This window comes from Pimephales promelas, chromosome 9 (assembly GCF_988280905.1).
Source record: "Pimephales promelas chromosome 9, fPimPro1.hap1.1, whole genome shotgun sequence".
Lineage (NCBI taxonomy): Eukaryota > Metazoa > Chordata > Actinopteri > Cypriniformes > Leuciscidae > Pimephales > Pimephales promelas.
The window spans coordinates 29844245-29860265 of NC_142777.1; the positions used below are offsets into that span (position 1 = coordinate 29844245).

Genomic DNA, 16021 nt, shown 5'->3' on the forward strand with positions numbered 1-16021 from the left:
ACAAAAGTGTTTCGTTTATGTTATGTCTTTTTTCTTTCTTTCTGTGCATTGTTTGTTTGGAACAGGGTAGCCTACCAAACAAGCTCTCTGTAACTTCTCGCGAGATTACAGTTATGTGCCAACGTCGTACGTACGTACTATGTACGTGGCTACATACCCAAACAGACAGAGGACTCCGCCAGGGATGCATCAGCAAAATGTACAGTGTACCGGTCAATACGTCAAATACACTCACCAACGTTTAAATCTCCGAGTTTTGTACATGAAGCTTGAGGTGAAGGGCTGAAGGTTAAGCGAAGCCTGCGTTTGAATCACTTATCTGACCCGTTTGTACATTTTCACTCTGTCAGTCTGCAAGAGGCACTTGTTTCTCTATAGGAAGACAGCATGGCAGATATCGAGTCCTCATTTGAATTTAGCTCATCTTTGACCAGCTCTTCGCTGCCTCCCCCACGGACTCGAATCTTTAAAATCATCGTGATCGGTGATTCTGGAGTTGGCAAGACTTGCCTCACCTATAGATTCTGTGCGGGCAAGTTTCCCGACAGGACTGAGGCCACTATCGGGGTGGATTTTCGGGAGAAGATTATTGAAATAGACGGCGAGAAAATCAAGGTGAGGATGCTTTAAATTTTATAGGGTTTTTGTTGTTGTTCACTCCACTGTGCGTTGATTTCACACAGTAACCTGACACTATTTTTTTAATGGAGCCGAACAGTTATTTGCACTTGTGTTTTATGTTTTGTATCATATTCTATTCTCTTAGGGAGAAAAAAATATACCTCAGTTTTATTCAGAGGCCCAAATTGAGCACAGATATGCAATTTGGAGCAGTTATTTTTATGCACAAAAAGTAAGTTCTTCTGATAGCATTTAATGTTAAACACAAACAGTGTTTTTGGAAATTTAATTGGCTTTTTTAGAAGGAAAAAAACATTACTGGTGTGCATCTTTCTTGACACAAAATAAGATATGTCAGTGCAAGTTGCATTCATTTAAAACAGAAAACCAGAGTTGCATGTACCACAAGTGCTACAGACTATCAATCATACCACAGAAGGCATGTAGTAGATTGTGTAGAATAACATTTGATCATGTTGAAAAGGTATAGTCCTTAGAAATTCAAGCATCAAATATGATACAATTTGAAAGACAGTAACAAGACAGTGAAATTAAATTCAGTGTTAGACTTGTTAGTGTGGCAATGCATTGGTGTAACAACTTGTTCTTCCCCAATGACGTTCCCAGCTGTCATAGTAACCTCCGTATAGAGCTCTGTTGCACACTATATGTCATTTTTGAAAAACTCTCATGCACAAGACCCACGCTTCACCATTCACATAACACCTGCCTGTGTTGTTCATTTAGGCATGAACCCTGCATTCTTCTATAACATTTAAAGAACAGATATGTGACAGCTAATTGCTCTCCCTTTCCCCTCTCCAGGTCCAGTTGTGGGACACCGCAGGCCAGGAGCGCTTCCGTAAGAGTATGGTGCAGCACTACTACCGCAACGTCCATGCTGTTGTGTTTGTCTACGATGTCACTAATGCCGCTAGTTTCCGTAGCCTTCCGGCATGGATTGAGGAGTGCCGTCAGCATGCCCTGGGGCAGGAGGTGCCCAGAATCCTGGTCGGCAACAAATGCGACCTGCGCCACGCCGCACAAGTGAGCACTGACGTAGCACAGCAGTTTGCCGATGCACACTCAATGCCTCTGTTCGAGACCTCTGCCAAAAACCCCTACGGAAACGACGATGGCAGTCGGAATAACAGTGACCACGTCGAGGCCATTTTTATGACTGTGGCGCACAAGCTGAAATCTCAAAAGCCGCTGATATTAAGCCAGCCGCCATGCGGATCAGGAGATACTGTCACTCTCAGGAGGCAGGATGAGGAGGACAGGGGAAGTTGGGGCTGTGGTTGTTGGAGGAGCTAATGACGTACACGTTTAAAGGAAGAGGCACCTCTTTACAGAACGGAGATGATGAAAGGTAAAGCACTTTTCAGAGAAGCGGATGTAAAGGTGCTTTTGTGTTCTCTGTGAAGCGGAACTCCAGGATTGAGGACACAGGAGCATTTATTCTCAAGATTGGCCAGTAATATAATATGGCCATTATGTAAAGGGAAAACGTTTCTACAACACTAATCAGAAGCTTTGACAAGTTGCATGTAGGCCAACCTTACATATACAAGCTTCATATGCCACTGCCAAACACTTTCACTAGATTTGCCTACTAGTTCAATTGGTTATGCAGTTCCGCAGTGAAATTGTCATACACAAGATGTGGCCTTTTTCATCATATCTTTGAAACAATTTTCTTGCCAAAATTAGATTAAACTGTTCTGTTAAATCACTTCAGCCTCCCAGTTGAAACGCCGAATCTGGTTTAGTGTGTGTGTTTGTTGTTTGTTCTCTCATTCTCTCTCTCCCTCCCACCCACACACACATGCAGGCGCTTCCTGTGAAAGTTGGGAGGAAAAGACAAACTGGCAAACACTCATTAAATGCAGGTTATTTATGATTAGAGTGGCTAATAGGTCTTGGATCATGAATTGAAAAATAAAATAAAGCTGATATCCTTGCCTTTCCTAAAAAGTCTTAAAGCCAGTCCATGTCCCACTGTCAGTGTTTTATTTATTGCCAATTTCTTATTTTTGTTTTAGCATTCATTTATCTGAATAAAATCAACTGTAAGGAGTTATCCAGTCCTCCTTGTGAATTGGTTTGAAATTTCAATTTTTTGTAAAAAGGGACAATAAATTCACTGATGATATTTACGTCAGTGTTTAAGGTCGTGTTTGGTATGTAGTACTGCTTAGAAATGATCTGCACTGTATAATCATAGATTAGTATGATACCTCATATTATTCATGGCTCTGTGCATGCATTATCTGAACAAAAGGTCTGATATCAGTCTATATTTGAATGTGTAATCTCTTAGTAGGAAAAGATATACAGACTCGCTAATGGCTAAATTATCTCTTTCCCTTTGGCTATTTTATTTCCCACACTAATATGCGGCACAGAGTTGAATCCATTACGAAATATCCATTCATGTCTTTAATGTAACCACACAGCAGGTCCTGTGAAGTGCATGAAAGAATCTCAGGCATGACATGTTTTATTTATTTTATGGGGAATTGCCAAAAATGTATGTGATTGTGAAGTGGGTTAGTTAAGGGCCAGATTAGCTGATGCGTTCCATTGTTTGATTGGGGTACAGTAAGGGAGCATGTGATTGGCTGAAGAACTGTGCATGGTATGGCCAATGCATAGTAAAGAGTCAAGACTTTTTGTGCTTTGAACCCTGGGTGATTACAATAGTATTATCTCATCATTTATCTGCCAGAAACATCATGAGAATTCATACTTTTTGTAGGTTCGTGCTGAATTGATCTCCAGATAAACGCTCTTGGTTTGGGTTGTTTGTCTATTTATGTATTTATGTTTGCATTAACACATTAATATGTAACATTTAAGCAGATCTCAACATGTTCATCTCGAATGTTACAGATTGAAAATTACAAATGCAGCAACTATATGGAAGATTTTTGAATGTGAAAGTGACACTTTATTATTACATGTAGGTTAATTATGTAGGTTATCAGGGGTCAACAGTGAAATGCCAGAACTCAAGCATGCACAACATCTTTACTAATCATTTTTCTGATACAACTTAAATCTTCAATGTTGGATAGTGAGTTGAGTGAAAGTGATAGCCATGTCAACAATATAAACAAACCATCCATCTACTGTAATCAAAGGAGTGCAAAAGAAATCTTGCTTGTTACGGTTTTGATTTTAACAGGTAATGTTTTACTAAGAAATAAAGTCCCACATCTGAACTTCAGAAGAATGTTGTGCCTTATTTATCCAATTAAAGAGTGCATATGCGAAATCAATTCTCGTTAGACTATGAACTTCTTTTTAAAGTAATGAACTGAAACGCATCTCAAAAACAATACTGTTTTGTGTTTGAGATGGGTGCCAACATGAAGTGCATAGTCCAAATGAAATTTCTGATTAGTTTTATTAGTCTGAACATCCATTTAAAAGCAATAGGTTGCAGTTTTAGATCCATAAAGAGGCAAATAGTATAGAATTCTTAATTTGTAATAATTGTTTATTGTAAAATAATATATATTACAGGTTTATTTATGCAAAAAATATCAGTCTATGATGTAAAAAAGTATAAAGCGATGGCATATGTGTGTAGAAAAAAAACATTAAAATATAATTTAAAATCGATATGGCACTGATAATAACTTAAACATCAAGAAACACATTTAAGTAGAATTGAAACAAGCAAGCTCGATGAAATTTGGACATTTTACACTTTACACACAAATTAGTGAACTGAATTTCCCAGTATTTCATATTTTGCCCAGTCACACACATAATAAAAAATTTCTAAGTTAGTCTGCTATATGGTGGAAGTGTGGAGAGGTCTTGCTGTTCCTGCTCAGGACAGCGATCCATGAATGACACGGGGGAGCTAAAGATTCGCTCTTCTCCATCTGCATGAGAAAAAAATTAATTCATTATATTCAGCCACATCCTCACCAACATCATCATAATGAAATACATTTTGGCTCATGTGGAAGATGTCTCATGAAATATGATTTATCTCGGTGTACAAACCCAGTTCAACAACACGTACCTTGCCAAGTGCATATGAGTTCAGTTGGAGTAACAGGATCATTCTGAGGAACTAGAAAGTCCTGTAAAATACCCAACCATGAAGTGATTAACAGCTCAATATTGTGTACTGTATATTAACTTTTACTGTACATATTGCAATTTTCTAATGAACTTCCTTGTTTTATGAAAGACTTCACCCACCATGCCATTTGCCGAATTGTAGCAGCCGCAAAGCGGCAGACTGCGACAGCCAACGTATATAATCAGAGAAGAAAAGAGCAGAGACCCCGTGCAGGCCACCAGAAGGGTGCTGTTTGCGCCTTTTACCATCCGGCTGAGTACAACCCTCTACACAGGACACAGCTACATCAATTATTTCTATATTTTAAGCTAAAGGGTATAACATAGCAGATTAAAAAATGATCTGGTGTGACTGTACCACTTCAGGGATAGGATGGGCATGGAAGATCTCATTATCCTCCTCTCCGTAGCTGAGAGTGATGCAGGCATAAACAAAGACAATCACAACAGCAAAAAGCGACACCACGGAGGAGACGATCATGGCGTTTACCTTAAAGTATTAATGAGCGTGTGTTAATCAACAGGTGGAAAGAGACAACTGTCTTGATAAATTCACAAAAAAAAAAAAAATATTACCAAAATAGGGTTTTTCTTCTGAGATGCAAAAAGGGCAAGTACACCAGGTGCAGCCATAATCTAAAAGAGGAGGGAAGAGTAAAATGAGCTTTACAGAATCAGTGCCAATAAGGTGAAAGCGGTTCAAGTGAGCCACCTAAGCCTAATCTTCTTTATGATCATGTGCATAATCTTCTGTTACTACAAATCAGTATTACGTTAATTCTAAACCACTTTCACAGTGGCTCAGTCAGTGGGTAGCACTGTCACCTCACAAAAAAGGTCCCTGTTTGAACCAGGAGGCCTTTCTGTGTGGCGTTTGCATGTTCTCCCTGTCTGTGTGGGTTTCCCCTGGTTTCCCCCACAAGGTTGAATTGAAGACGCTAAATTGTCCAAATGAATGTGAGTGAGTCCCAAAACATGTAATGGGAAGGGTTGGGGAAAGACCTGGCAAGGCAAACTACCCCGGAAAATCGTTTATGAAGTATGGTGGGCGAGAAATGGCCCTTAGAATTGGGTCTACTGAAATGGTTAATAATGAATAAATGGTTCATAAATTAATGAATGAAACCCCATTCAGCAGCAGTGAGAAAAAGAAAAACATGTTAAGGTTATAATATTGTGAAATGTGATTTATTTTGAAAGGCATTCGACAGAACTCATTTTTTACGTGACCTTCTTGAGACGGAACATGATAATATTCTGGCATACTGGGGAAGCCATTTTAGAATAAATAAAAATAAGTGTTTAGCTTTCTTACCAGTCCAGCCCAGAGTGGAGCCCTAGTTTCACTCAAAGTAGTGCTCTTTCGGAAAACTGCGTCCATAAAGCCGCAAACCACGCAAAGCCCCGCGCACGCCACCTGAAGGATGCCGAGGACCACCACACTCTTCTGATTGAAGATGAAATACCTGTAACGGTCCATCTCTGGCCTTCAGCGGGGACAGAAGAATCAAACAGTAGTTTTAGGTCCATAAATATTATTTAAAAGAGAAATGTCTTTAACTATCATGTCTCTAAACGGAGTTGGATCCTTATACTATCCCTAAAGTTACTGACTTGCAGTAAGTCACTATCGCTTTCCACGTTTGGGTTGATTCTGGGACTACAAAACCACTTTATTAACCTAATTATGCTAAACGCTATTCTGAGGCAATTCCAAGCGCAATATAAAGTCATTTATAAATTCTTTAAATTAGAATATATTGCGTATTTACCTATGCCGTTTTCCCTGTATCACTTCCGGGCCGCTTTGTTAAGAAAGCGGTAAAGCCGAGCGTGTCACTCATTTACCTGGGGCGCGCGCAGGTGCAGCACGATGACCACGCCCCCATTGTGTGGACATTTACAGCGAGTGTTGACCTGATTACTTTGGCATTAAATACTCCTGCATTTTGGCATAAAGAAAATATTTATTATTATTTAATATAGTTATATTTCATACATTTCATAACATCCCTCCTATATAATAACTAGGAACGTTGAAAAGATGAGTCAAATGAACTTGTGCCATATGTTGGAGTTTTATTGATAAATCATTGTTGGTAGCTTTTGCATAATAAAGGCTGAAGTTCAGATCAGTAGAAAGATTTCTCTCCACCTTGTGCCTCAGATACACTCTGTTCTGTCTTTTCCCAACATACAAATCACAATTTACTTACATTTTATTTTGTGGTGTAGATTTTTCATTGTACTCTTGGTATGTGAAAAAAACGTAAAAATATAATAAATAAATAAAGGGCCTCGTCTGTATAACACTGTTCTTCAAGACAACTAGAGCCTATATGAACTTAACTGTAGCTGTTTGTACATGATAATAGAGACAATAACAACAAATTTATAATTGTACTTTGTGGGGGAAACATGAGCCGAGCAGCAAGACACTATATAATACTGCATGGTCAACACAAGTTGTGGCAAAGAGGTTGAATACTTCAAGAAATAGTAACAATAACATATGACATATGAGACATATGAGTCTTTAAAACTTTCCAACTCTACTCCATTTCATAGATTTTAGTCAAAATACCTTTAAAATCACTTGCTCTTATTTATGCAACCAACTCGGTCACTAACTGACACATACCAGGTCCTTCCACAATGTAGAACAGTAGAACCAAATAATTGTGACGCCTTGAGGAAGGATTTCAGTTAAAATACTTGTAAATGGATGAGGATAACAGAAATCAGTTCAAAAGTGCAATTATTTCAAATTGTTAGCTTGTGATAGTCAAAGGACAAAGTTAGAGTTTCTGGTGGTAGGTGCAGGCTGTGATGGGAGATAACATATTTTTCAGCAGTGGTGAAAAGGGTCTTAGTAGGTCTCGTCAGCCCCTTTTCCTGACACCCTCTGTTGAAACTCCAGCAATTGCTTTGTGTACCATCCTGGTGCTTCTGGATCAGACTTCCCTGATGGCTCATGGTCATAACCATAAGCAACAGTGAGTTCTTCATCCTTCTCAATGGCACGGATTGTTCGGATGCATTTTGAAAGGTTTCGGAACATCAATCACAGTGTCCTCATCCAATGAAATAGTGTTCCCATTTAGGGACCAGTCCCGACTGTCCACCTGTTAATTAAAACATTAGCAGATTTTAGATTTTTTTTTTTAAGTATTACATTCTGGCATTGAATAATGTAAGTTGGAAACAAACAAACCTCTGAATGTGTAATGCGGACACCGTTATAAAAAGCCATCACCGTGTTAGCCTCAGCCTTAGTTTTTGCAAATAGCCCTTCTCCAGCTCCGGAAATAAGTGAAAGTCCTGCATACACACTGTTAAACCGAAAGAAAACCACCTTTCAGCTTCAATCAACAAGATGAAAACATAAGAAATAATGTATTGAGACTAGAGAACCAACTGAATCTCCCCCACTGAAATGACAAGACCAGACAATCCATCACTGGAACAAACAAGTACATGTTTTCTGTTCAAAACAAGATTTGATAGCTTGAGGTTTACATGGTTGATCACAGCTTGCACCAACCGTTGACTTTCGTAAGGGTCAGGCAACAGTTTATGGCTGGCGATACACGACGAGGTGGATTTGTCATAACAGTAAACGGGACCTAAGAGAGTCAGAAAAGAAAGGTTATCCTATAACAATTTTAGATTTAGAGCTTTTAATTTGCATCAACGGGTAAACAGTTTCAGATAAGACATATGAGGGTCTAGATAAAAGTACTACTAACTGTCTGGATCAATAGTGAACTGTGGTCTGCCATTCTCTTGAGTGGTAAGAGTGGCAAGTTGGGCCTCAATCAGTTCTCCATCAACAAATGAGCCATACAGAGCTGTACGCCCATCAGGGTAAACATAAGCCACTGCCTTTCCTGTCATCTCTCCATCTTCATTCACTTCCCCCACCACGCAGGCGCCGTCCTTTAGACGACAGAAAAGAAAACTATGAGCTTTTCAATACTGTTCATGTTCCTAATTTAATATGTTATGGAATAATAACAAATGTTCTTGACAGAATTAACTGGTTCTTTAACATGTTTGATGTAGGGCAAAACAAACCGGGTAGTAGACCCAGCACATGCCACAGCGAATGTTGTCCTTGTATTGGCCCCTGAAGACTAGTTGACCATCTGGATTGAACTCTTGAGCAGGTCCATTGAGCTCGCCATCTACATAAGTCCCATGTAATGCTCCTCCATCCTCGTAAGTATAAATGCCCTGCCCCTGCAAAGCATCGTCCACATAGAAACCCTCCAGCATACTATAAAGGGGAAAAAAAGGTAATATGCAGGTGAAAAATGATTATATTTAGTTATGTGCTATAATTAAATTGATCCAAATAAGCTTTTTAGTATGTAATTGTACAAAAAATAGTACACCAAAAAGAAGCAAATAGAATCAGGAAAAGGAAATTCTGAAACTTATTATCTTTGACAGCTTTCAAGACTGCTGGTGATGATGCATGTGCACTTAAGGAATAGTTCACCCAAAGATTCTCATAATTTATTCCGCCTTGAATTCTTTCTTACAATACATTCTTATCAATAAAATCCCATTATAAATCTATTTCGAGTTGGAATGATTGAGATAGTTAAATACTAATCAAGTGATTAATATTCCATAATTTAAATCATACAGTGAAAAAAATCAATAATAAACTTAACAATGGTGCCAACATACACCACAATTCTCAAACCTGCCATCAAAAAAGAAGAATTTTCCTTTTCCATTCTTCTCCCCATGAACAAAGTGTCCCTCAAATCTGTCACTGGAGGAGTAGGTCACAGTACAGAAACCATGAGGCTGGTCATCCTCATCCAGTGGCCCTAAAAATTCATGACATGGTAGACAGAGAGAAGCAAAATAATAGATTAAAGGGAGAATGTGTACTTTTTTATGTATTTTATTATTTAAAATCAATATTTTTATTCATGAATATGTCATCAATGGTGTACAAATACATCTGACAATTATTTGACCTATCCTCGTAAACGAAGAATTTATTATTTTTATATACATGGGACAGGTAGGTCCACGGAGGTAAGTGTCTTCCATGTAGTTCTGCCATCTTTTCAGAGAAAAAGAGTTCAAAAGAGATGCTGAAGTCCAGCTTTTTTCTCGACAGGTATATAATAAATAAATATAATAAAGAAGGCATAAATAATTATTACAATAGATCACGTTTTTCACTGTCAGTAATTCATACTGTAACATTCGTTTGTGTCTAGTTGCTGTTTGTTTTAAATAACAAACCTGTTCACCCATAGGAATACTCGACGAAGTGCTATGAGAAGACATCATGTCATAGCTTTTAGGTTCATAATGGCTAGGCACTGGAGAGCACAATTCATCTGAATGCAAAATACATTTTCACTGCTAGATGGGAGAAATTCCTACACATTGTCCCTTTAATGAGTAACTAATACACTCTATACCTAAAAATAACACTAATAGTAATGTCCCAGGTTAATCAGTACTTGACATAGCAAAATCTCTGGATTGTGTCAACACGACACTTACTTACATCCATGCAATTATAAATCCAATTTATATATAAATAAAAAGAGTATATATGAATTGTACAAAGTGTAAGTGAATGCAATAAAATGAAAGATATTTCAAGTAAACATAATTGACCTAACTAAGTTACATGTTCTTCTACTGTAGTATCTCCGTTCATGGGATTTCAGAAGGAATCTTAACTAAAGAGCCTTAAGCCGAAATAGGACTCGCTGTAATTTGGGGGTTTTAAAAAATCCAAACGCTTACGGGCCTCGTGTGTTTGACAGCTTGTGTACATACAGAGGACAGGTGTCGGTAGGATACTCTTCGGAGGAATGAGAATGCATAAAAGTTCCGCCTGAGGACGAGACGACAAAAACAAAGTTACGCACATCGCATCGTTTGTGAATACGCTTGTCGTACCTTCCACCACTTCTTCCATATTGTCATCATCGCTGTCCATGTTTGTGCTTCCTCTGTTGTTTATTAGAGGTAAAGCAAGCTGTTTTATTTGCCTGTCTATTTGTCGCAGAAGCTACAGCGGCGCACAGTGTCTGACGTCATCAACGTCGAGCGCCAGCACCTATGGCCAGCACTGATTTCAGAGCGCTGGGAAGTTTGAATCATTTGAGCGAATCGGTTCACTGGTTAACTTATTTGTCAGTTGATGCGGACTAAAATACTCGTGACAATTTCAAGAGTCTGGTAAAGCTGAAATTGTCACGTGTCAACACTATGCGTTTGTGCGTTTTGTTGTGAAATACTGTTTAAAGTATTACTCCCAAATGACATCCTCAGATGACTCTTCGAACGAACGAATCGTTAAAAACACTGTCTGTGTTCTCCATGCTCTCTAAAAAAACAAACACCTGTTGTCTTTGTAAATTTTAATCGAATGGAAGTAGATCAAAGGTCCAAACGCCCACGAGACATAGGCTAATGCAATCCTTTCTTCTTAATCCCAACTCATACTGCTATTTGTCTGGAAAGGCGAAGTGCATAGTCCGACATGAGTCATGATGCAACACCTTTTGCAGACCAGTAGCCTACTTCCTGGTCTTAGAAACAGGAGGAGATCTGCAACAGGCGATACACGGATCTAACTCCACATCTCCGTGCTTAACTCTATCAAAATAAGGAACTGTTTCGAACCACAATTATGACTTCGGATCTGCCAGTTCTCCTCGCCGGAGTGACAATGCTATCTGCTCTCCACATGGGTAACGTTAAGTAGCTTAACTTCTGCACCATACAAAAAACAAACGTGCACTGCAAGTGACCTAATAAAAAAGACACCCTTAAAAACTCATAAAGGTTATTATATACATAGTGCTTTAGAGGCTGATATATTTTCGGGAATCCCGCGGGAGGGGAAACAAAATCACTATGGGATTCGGACGGGAAAGGAAAAAATGTCAGGGGGAGTGGGTGGGACCGAGAATCGTGGTAAAACTATGATACCCAACTTTTTATAGAAACTGTATATTTGTGTGTGTATAAATAATAATTAATAATAAATAATAATTTCTCGTATCGTATGTTTGTATGATTAGCAAGCTAATACTTTATATTTGAAATCACATGTCATATGTTTCATTCATTTTTTTTTAAATTTGTTATAATGTGGTAAAATGGTGTGGCTGAATAACAGTGATTTGAATATTTTAGGATTTCAGGCAAGACGTGTGGGGTGGTCGAGGATGAAGCATAAAATTATGCCACCCACTGTTACTGGACCACCTGAGTTTGAAAGGACATTTCGTGCACAGTAAGATCAAAGATCATTACAGCCAAACTGCTTCAATGATGCCTCTACACACTTCTCACTCACACAATTTCATTCATTAACAGTCAAATATGAAATCTACTTTGGCAAGTTGTCACAAATATGTCTTTCCACCATTTCTTTAGCCAGAATAGTGTAGAGTTTTATTCCATTTTCCTGGCGGTATTGTGGATCTCTGGCATCTTTTGCAATGAAGGTATGTTAGTATATTATGTGTGTATATTTATATATTTATACAATGATATAGTTACACAAAATGTACGGTGAAATAAAAATAAGAAACCATTTTATAACTAAATGAAAAGGTCATCATTTTCCCCTTTTTTATAGTGTTTGCTGCTCTTGGAGGAATCATATATATTGTGGGCAGGGAGATGTACTTTACTGGCTATATCAGGGAATCCAAAAGAAGGTGATAATCAAAATATTTGATAATCAAAACATTTGTTTATATAGTATTATTTATATTCTGTCAAGTCATAATATATTACAGACCATTCTTGCTGTTGTTTCTAGGTTGCCAGGGTTTTTCTTCATGCTGTCTGTCCTGTTATTCCTAATTGTGATGGGTACCATTGGAATCATTCAATCATTTTTGGACAAATATCTCAACATCAGACTTTTCTAAAGAATTTGATTCTTAATTTAAAAAAAACAAAAAAAAAAAACTGTTTGCATTCATTTATCAAATGTATACATTTTATGCATGTTTCAGGTAGTTGATTTTTTTGTGTGTCAGCTCTCCTTCTAAGATTTACATTATAGCATTAATTTAAAGGATCTACTCACCCCTTAATTTCTACTATTGATATGTTGAAAACGCGATCTTTAGTGGACATCATGTGAATTGAAATGTTGGACCTCGTCATACTTCACTGGAAAATAGCAAATGCAATTCTCGAACACTCTAACAATATGTCCACTCCAGCACGTCAATGTTAATAAACCAAGTGCAGTTTATTGTAAAGAGATACGATTCATAAGTCTAATCTTAAAGGGATGGTTCACTTTGAAATTAATTTTTGATATGTTTTAGCTTACCTCAAGGGCATCCAAGATGTAGTCTTTGTTTCCACAGCATTTTCAATTTTGACATTTTTTGGTCAAACCGGTGTTGTCTGTCAGTCCTATAATGGAATGGAAGACGATTTCGATATATCTAATATGTTTAGTGAAATGCAAAACTTCCGAAATCTCCGTCTAAACAATGCGTGACGTGAACGCGCGAAAGATCACTTCCGGTGTAACGTCTGGAGACGCCGGTGTTCTGTCGATTTTTGCTGCCTTGTCGAAAAATGCTACCGTAGCGCGAATTGATCACAGAATGCCGATTAAAGTCGTATGAAATACAATTCTAATACAATTCTAAGTTATGAGTAGCTACTGGTTCAGTTGGACATCTGATTCAGATCAGTTCGACGGCTGTTAACAAGAGGTAAAAAATATATAAATACTGTTCGTTTTCTCACACAAACCGCTCGTTTCGTGTGACCATCATTTGTACTTATATCATGTTAAATTTTGACTTCTCTGTGCATGCTCTTTGAGGTGGAACCCCTAAAACTGAATTATATGACTGACACACAACAACGGCTTGACCAAAAAATGTCAAAATTGAAAATGCTGTGGAAACAAAGACACATACATCTTGGATGCCCTTGAGGTAAGCTAAAACATATCAAAAATTAATTGCAAGACACACACTAAAAGATGCAAGTTCTATGCAAAAGCTAGACCACAGACAAGAGGAAAATTAGGGTTATATACAAGAAATAAAAAACTAAAAATAAACCAGTGACACAAGACTAATAAACAGAACAATATTACAATTACAAGATAGGAAGATAATAAACTTAATTGATTTGATTTAAATGATTATTGCTGTTTGTACAATTTACTTGATTAAAATGAGTTAAATGAACACTAAACACTGTGTTAGTAGCTACTTATTCTGTTCAATCCATTTAAATATGTAATGTTACTTAATCCATTTGTGTTAGGACTACCTAAAGCATTTTTGTTGCATTAACTGAAACTAGACAGTGGTCTAAAACTTTTATTTAGTTGAAATTAAGAGTTTCTGAGTAAAGGAAAATATCTTTGTATTAGGGTTAGGTGTGTGATTTTTAAAAGAGTTTCTGTCATGTTGAAGTTTGTGGTTACCATTGTGCTGAAGAATAGGTGGTTGGGTTGTGGATGGCACATGAGTAAAGACTAATATACATATATAATACTCAATGAGCAGCTGTGTTAATTCTATTGTAGTGACAAGTAACCTACTTGTTGCAATGTGATATATACGATACAAAAACAGTTCAAGATACATTGACAATCAAGACTTAAAGTGCTAGATCCCCCAAAATGAAAAGTCTGTCTGTAAATTACTCACCCTCATGTCGTTCCAACCCCGTAAGACCTTCATTCATCTTCATAACACAAATTAAGGCGTTTTTTATTAAATTTGAGGGCTGTCTCACTCGTCCAGAGGCTTCTAAGAGATCGAAACTTGATGGCCCAGAAAAGTTAAAGATATTGTTCAAATTGTCTGAGTGACTACAGTTGGTCAATCTTAAGTTTATCAAGCGACAAGAATACTTTTTGTGTGCAAAAACATGTCACACTACATGTCATGTATTGTAACCCTATGAGAGAAACTGTAACTGCGCAAAGCTTCTAGGTTGTATGTCAGATTGGTTGACGCTGGTTATGCTAATAAGGTAGGGATGGGACGATAACCGGTTTCACGATAAACCGTGATAAAATGTACTGACGGTTAGTATTATCGTTTAAAATTTAGTTATCATTAAAACCGTGTTTGATTATCGCGATTTTAATAACTCACTGAATCCTGTCGGCCAGTCTGACGCAGGCGCGCAGCACGCAATATTTTTTTTTAAATTACTATTCGAGAAGGAATGGTGGAAGGCAGTGACCGTGCTCAGGAGATTTTTCAGCCTTTTAAGAGGACCAAATCTGAGGTGTGGTCATATTTTGGGTTTTACAAAAGTCCTGAGGGAAACTTGATCGAGGATGGTCACCCTGTCTGCCGAACAAAAAGTCACTGCAATAGAAACACTTCAAATCTGCAGAGTCGTCTTGTGTGATCATCACCCGAACGCAAGGCAAGTTAACTTTGACCTTAATACCAAAACTACGTCTGGGAAACAATTGGGCACGAAATGTTGTTTTGAGTTGAAACATTTTATGTCACTCACTTGAAATAGACGTGAAGCTTCCGCGAAGAAAAGTTCGTAGCAAGTGGATTTGAGCCAAAGACGAACAACTTCAAACAAGACTATTATTAAGAGTGATATTTTAAGGGATAGTAAAGTATGGATACATCACGTATTAAACCGATTTTATTTTTACCACATAATTACGGGGACATATTGAATTGATAATGATATTAGCTAATGTTTTAAATCTTACCTATTTATGAATTCATTTTGTAAAACAATCGTCCAGACAAGATATATCACACCAATATTATCAAACTCTGTAAACAATAAATCAACTCTGATTTCATTTTTGCAATACAATCAAAAACCGGAGACGCAAGACGGCAAGTTGTATTTGAATGAAACAAGAGCGCGCGTCCGTTGTGATATGGATGTGCGCTGTGTAATAATGTGTTGCTATTGACGACGGGCATTATAAAGAAGCAAATGCCATAGAATAGAATCTTGCTTAAAAAAAACTGCATAGAGAGGCTTGTTTTATTTGTTGTTTGTTGATTTTCAATTATAAAACTTGTTGAAATGTTTTCAGTGTGAGCATCAGTTCTTTTTGAGCACTTTCATAAATTTTTAACAAAACCGTGATAATATTGATAATCACGATTATTTTGGACACTATAATCGTGATATGAAATTTTCATACCGTCCCATCCCTATAATAAGGTAAAGCATATTTGGCTTGCTGTCTGCAGTGGCGGGGCTCGAGGATGTAGCTTCAACTGGAGCTTAGAGGGGTTGCTCCTTTTGGGTTGAG

General features: G+C 37.7%; 4 protein-coding genes across 4 annotated transcripts; 2 read left to right on the top strand and 2 right to left on the bottom strand.

Annotated features, from left to right (window-relative positions):
- The first annotated feature begins 134 nt into the window (after positions 1-134).
- On the top strand, positions 135-2704 carry rab33ba (RAB33B, member RAS oncogene family a). Its single transcript, XM_039649102.2, has 2 exons — positions 135-615; positions 1447-2704. The coding sequence occupies exons 1-2, from the start codon at positions 388-390 to the stop codon at positions 1936-1938; spliced, it is 720 nt and encodes a 239-aa protein (XP_039505036.1). The 5' UTR covers positions 135-387; the 3' UTR covers positions 1939-2704.
- Positions 2705-4014: 1310 nt separating this feature from the next.
- On the bottom strand, positions 4015-6641 carry LOC120461022 (uncharacterized). Its single transcript, XM_039649103.2, has 7 exons — positions 6498-6641; positions 6041-6212; positions 5302-5361; positions 5084-5215; positions 4846-4992; positions 4664-4724; positions 4015-4520 (listed from the first exon to the last, which is right to left on the bottom strand). Exons 2-7 carry the CDS (start codon positions 6203-6205, stop codon positions 4414-4416), a joined length of 672 nt encoding a protein of 223 aa, XP_039505037.1. The 5' UTR covers positions 6206-6212; positions 6498-6641; the 3' UTR covers positions 4015-4413.
- Positions 6642-6784: 143 nt separating this feature from the next.
- setd7 (SET domain containing 7, histone lysine methyltransferase) lies at positions 6785-11042 on the bottom strand. Its single transcript, XM_089134966.1, is given in 8 exon segments — positions 6785-7769; positions 7771-7850; positions 7940-8057; positions 8270-8351; positions 8475-8664; positions 8803-9004; positions 9440-9569; positions 10669-11042. Coding segments are annotated over 8 exon segments (1017 nt in total). The 5' UTR covers positions 10709-11042; the 3' UTR covers positions 6785-7594.
- Positions 11043-11123: 81 nt separating this feature from the next.
- Positions 11124-13002, top strand: mgst2 (microsomal glutathione S-transferase 2). The gene is made up of 5 exons (XM_089134967.1): positions 11124-11465; positions 11914-12013; positions 12157-12227; positions 12362-12443; positions 12548-13002. Exons 1-5 carry the CDS (start codon positions 11405-11407, stop codon positions 12657-12659), a joined length of 426 nt encoding a protein of 141 aa, XP_088991093.1. The 5' UTR covers positions 11124-11404; the 3' UTR covers positions 12660-13002.
- Positions 13003-16021: the final 3019 nt, after the last annotated feature.

Excerpts from the sequence above, each read along its gene's own strand:
- rab33ba (XM_039649102.2), top strand. The coding sequence starts at position 388 with ATGGCAGATATCGAGTCCTCATTTGAATTTAGCTCATCTTTGACCAGC. Across the intron at positions 616-1,446 it reads TAGACGGCGAGAAAATCAAG|GTCCAGTTGTGGGACACCGC; the intron begins GTGAGGATGCTT and ends TCCCCTCTCCAG.
- LOC120461022 (XM_039649103.2), bottom strand. The coding sequence starts at position 6,205 with ATGGACCGTTACAGGTATTTCATCTTCAATCAGAAGAGTGTGGTGGTC. Across the intron at positions 5,216-5,301 it reads AGAAGAAAAACCCTATTTTG|GTAAACGCCATGATCGTCTC; the intron begins GTAATATTTTTT and ends TAATACTTTAAG. Across the intron at positions 4,993-5,083 it reads CCCATCCTATCCCTGAAGTG|AGGGTTGTACTCAGCCGGAT; the intron begins GTACAGTCACAC and ends TGTCCTGTGTAG.
- mgst2 (XM_089134967.1), top strand. The coding sequence starts at position 11,405 with ATGACTTCGGATCTGCCAGTTCTCCTCGCCGGAGTGACAATGCTATCT. Across the intron at positions 12,014-12,156 it reads GAAAGGACATTTCGTGCACA|CCAGAATAGTGTAGAGTTTT; the intron begins GTAAGATCAAAG and ends CCATTTCTTTAG. Across the intron at positions 12,228-12,361 it reads TGGCATCTTTTGCAATGAAG|TGTTTGCTGCTCTTGGAGGA; the intron begins GTATGTTAGTAT and ends CCTTTTTTATAG.